The sequence below is a fragment of the Helianthus annuus genome, chromosome 9 (genome assembly GCF_002127325.2).
Source record: "Helianthus annuus cultivar XRQ/B chromosome 9, HanXRQr2.0-SUNRISE, whole genome shotgun sequence".
NCBI lineage: Eukaryota > Viridiplantae > Streptophyta > Magnoliopsida > Asterales > Asteraceae > Helianthus > Helianthus annuus.
Window position 1 is genome coordinate 178,340,206 of NC_035441.2, and position 4,232 is coordinate 178,344,437.

The 4,232-nt window shown below is 38.7% G+C and overlaps 1 protein-coding gene across 1 annotated transcript; it reads right to left on the bottom strand.

Annotated features, from left to right (window-relative positions):
- Positions 1-653: 653 nt before the first annotated feature.
- On the bottom strand, positions 654-1,577 carry LOC110879809. The gene has a single exon (XM_022128340.2). It carries the CDS (start codon positions 1,575-1,577, stop codon positions 654-656), a length of 924 nt encoding a protein of 307 aa, XP_021984032.2.
- Positions 1,578-4,232: the final 2,655 nt, after the last annotated feature.

The following is a 4,232-nucleotide window of genomic DNA, read 5'->3' on the forward strand; positions in this document are numbered from 1 at the left end:
TAGTTTTATTTGTCCTTAGGCTACCCCCGTCGTCACACTTATTCTCAAGTTTTTGAATCATCATGTCATTATTAATATTTATTTATAGAAATACGACACGTGACTCGGTATTGATTCTATTTCATCTCATCTTTACAAACTAGCTATTAACAAACCATTAAATAATTCTTCAATTATCTTGTTAGCAAAGGGCATCCACTTGAACACGGAGGCAAATCCAAAATGCCACACGTAATCGTAACGATTATCACAAGAAAATCGCTTATAACTCTCAAAAGTTTGTTATATCGTGTGATCAAACCTACCCTCACCCTTTTTGTATGCTCAACCATACATGACACACCACACCACTTCTTTATTTTTTTATCTCTTTATTCCCCTTTAACTTTTCAACATTTAGCAATTCGGCCCCTTTAACTTTTCCAAAAGCTGCCTCATTATTGATCCATTATTCCACCAACACAACATAATAACAAAAAAGTGCCTGCACCGCCGCCGTAGCAGTCTCCGACAACCGCCGGAGTACAAATTACTCAAAACAACAGAGAATTAATTAATTATTAATTAATTAATCAATTTTGTATACACAAATGCTCACTACTGTTTAATTTCATAATTCGATAAATGCAAACCCTAATTCTACCAAAACGACTTTAAAAAATATGTAAAGTTCTGTTGGATCGGCTTACAGTAGTAAATGCAGTAGCCAGAGCTTCTCCAGACGGTAGATACGATTGACGCCGATCATGTTTCTCCGGCGTCACCGCCGGTGCACCGTCGGTAGCAGCTTCCTTCTCTCGTTTCTCAATCTTCTTCAATTTATCGCTGCTTATCTTCTTACTATTCGTTGCAATTGAAGGTTTGAAGAACAGAAACGGTGATTCCTTACTCTCGCTGTTGCTCCGGTAAAGTATGTCGCGAAACTTCCACCGGCGTGACGAATTACCGGTGGAATTACTCTTCTTACACCTTTCCGGTGACTGCGGTTTCTTCGGCTTCCAGACGCAGTACGTTCCAGGAGTGATTCCGTCGAGTTCGTCGGCTTCGGAAGATGACGAAGAACCGAAATCGCGATCTTCACTGAAAAGTTTACTCAGAGGAAGACGTAACGGACCTAACGGTTTACAATCGGTCTCCGCCGTGGAGTTAACGGCGTTAGTTTGATCAGGATCGACGTCTAGCAACAAACTCCGATCAAACAGAGGATAGAAGATCTCGTTAGTCGAAATTGAAGAGGAATTAACGTCGTTACAAACAACAGCAAACTCGAAGTCATCCTCATCATCATCATGAACAGAATCATGAGTGTTGTTATCTTTCGTTTTATCTGGATTGATAACAGCGTCAGCGTTTACGTCTGCGGTGACGGAAAACTCGGTGTTATCGTAACCGAAACTGTGATCGTTAGAGTTGAAGATGTCGTCATATTCGTCTCCATTTTCAAGGCGGAATTCTTCTACAACCCTAGCGGCAACGTCGGCGAGGTTGTTAGAAGTGGAAGAATGGGCGGTGAAGCTAGGGGATACGGTGGTGACTGAACTGCTGGAGTGCATGGTGTCGCCGGAGGTGGAATTCATCATGAGGTGGTGTGGTATTTGTTGAGTTTGTGGGCGTTTTCGGTTGGTTTTGGAGAGTGAGTGTGATTGAAATGTGTGTGTTACATGGGAGGAGGAAGTTTCTTGTTTGTGAAGGGGCAAACGAGGTTCTTTAGTCTTTATTGAGCTCAGGATATTTCGTGTACTTTGTTTTTTACTTTTATTTTTTGAAGAAGATGCCATATGTATATTGTAAACTTCAGTTGTACATCCTGTGTTTTACTTACACTGACACGTTTACACTCTGTTTTATTAAAGTCGTCTTCTCCGGCGATATTCCTGTGACATTTTACCACCGGAGCAAAACCTGCAACTCGTCTTCTCTGGTAAACACCTACTGCTACCGCTCCGAACACGGTAATTTCAACTCGTATTTGTAGTCTTCTCCGATATCCTTGCTATTTGTTTTTCCCCTGCAAATGTCTTCCTTACAATATACCTTCATAACCGTTTTCAGAAGCACCTTATCAAATTTTACTTTATTATCTTGTATATGGACGATCAAGTCTTTTGCCATCTCGGTAAGCCCTAGTTTCATATACAAAGTCAACATGTCTATGCAAGAACGACAGTCGGGAAAACCGGTCTCCAAAATAGCTTGAAACGTACATTCAGCGGCTTCTTCATCCTCCTTCATTACTAGCATTGCAACAAAACAATATACGCAAATCTTGAAAAACTTATGTTTTTAGATCTCATTTGTTCCATTATATCTAGTGCCTTTTCATAATTCCCGGTACTCAAATGCACTTGTGCCATTGTAATATACGTTTTATCATCACTTAATAAACCTAACTTGCTCCGGTGGTCGGAATGTCGCCTGAGAAGACGACTTTAATAAAATAGGGTGTAAATGTGTCAACGGAGGTAAAACACAAGGTGTAAATGTGTCGTTTACTATTTATATCTTTTTTATTATCAGGGGCAAAAGGTCTTTTCACTTTGAGGGGGGTACATTGATGCAATCTGGAAACGCCGGGGGGGGGGGGGGGGGTAAGACAACAATATTTTCGAAATAGAGGGTAAGGATGTCAGTTACCCCTAACCACAGGGGGTAAAATTGCACTTTACTCTAGATATATACACATACACATTTAATTGAAAATACCATGTGTATGACAAATTTGACGTTTCATTTAATTCACTTTCGCTAACCTTTTTAGTTTCAATAAGATACGCTTCACTGTTAACAAAATCATATCTGAGCATGGAAGTCCTGCCACGTGGCCCGATGTGCCACACACCATTACGGTGTGGCTTAATCAAGAGCATGGGGTAGTTTTGCGCACAACGGGGTTTAAAGACGTGAAACGTGAAATCTCTTCTATTTATGTGAATACCTTTTATCTCCTTGAAATTCTCACAACACATTCTATACTTACTTAAAAGACAAAGTCGGTGGGGATACCCACCGGCTTTGCCTTGCCCCCTCAAGTTTTACATAATTGCATTTTAAGCCCATTAGCTTTGCTACAGCCCTTTCACGTTTGGAGTAATCAATTTTAGTCCCTTATCTAACTTTACTATTCTTCTACTTAAATAATTGACATTTTTAGCACCTAGCTTTTTACTAATTTATATTTCCTTCGACAACATTCGTTCGTTAATTTCTTTTGTTTATCAATATCATTTTTACTTAAAAAAACTATTTTCCTGTGCATATTTTTATGTACGTATCCGTATAAATTTAAGGGTGTCTACGTTTCGACATAAACTTTTTCTGTAAACAATTTAGGTCAAATATAACACGTTTTCGTTTAATAAAAGACAAAGTCGGTGGGGATACCCACCGGCTTTGCCTTGCCCCCCTCAAGTTTTGCATAATTGCATTTTAAGCCCCTTAGCTTTGCTACGACCCTTTCACTTTTGGAGTAATCAATTTTAGTCCCTTATCTAACTTTACTATTCTTCTACGTTAATAATTGACATTTTTAGCCCCTGGCTTTTTACTAATTTAAATTTCCTTCGACAACATTCGTTCTTTAATTTCTTTTGTTTACCAATATTATTTTTTTACTTAGAAAAACTATTTTCCCGTGCATATTTTTATGTACGTATTCGTATAAATTTAAGGGTGTCTAAAAGGCAGCGACTGCAAAAAAGAAGCCGCAACGGGGGGCCGTTCCAAAATGGACGAGTTTATGACCCAGTTCAATGCGTACCTCGAGGTCACGGCCCAAAAGGCAAAAGCGAAGGAACGTGAGGTGGAAGAATGGGTTCGGTTGAAGAATGAAAAGAATGAATATAAAGATTGGGAGATAATGATAACCGATATAAACAATTATTCGAAAGAAGACCGAGCGATTTTACGTAAAATGAAAGAAAAGATCGTGAAAAAGTGGACAGAGTGGAGTCAAATTGTGGTTTCTTTTTTTTCAAAGCTTTAATTCATCCTATAGAATAAGTTATGATTGTATAAGAAAGATTCAATTTACTTTACGTTGTGATCCAATCACAATACTTATATAGGTCACATTGAGTTCAATCAGATATGTCGAAACACGCATTTTCATATGCTTAACACATTACCTAACACTTGAACAAATCTATTCGATACTTACGATGTCCTCACACCGCAACGCGCACGGACTTTATTACTAGTAGTCTCCTAAATTTCAAATTTTTATTCCACTTAAT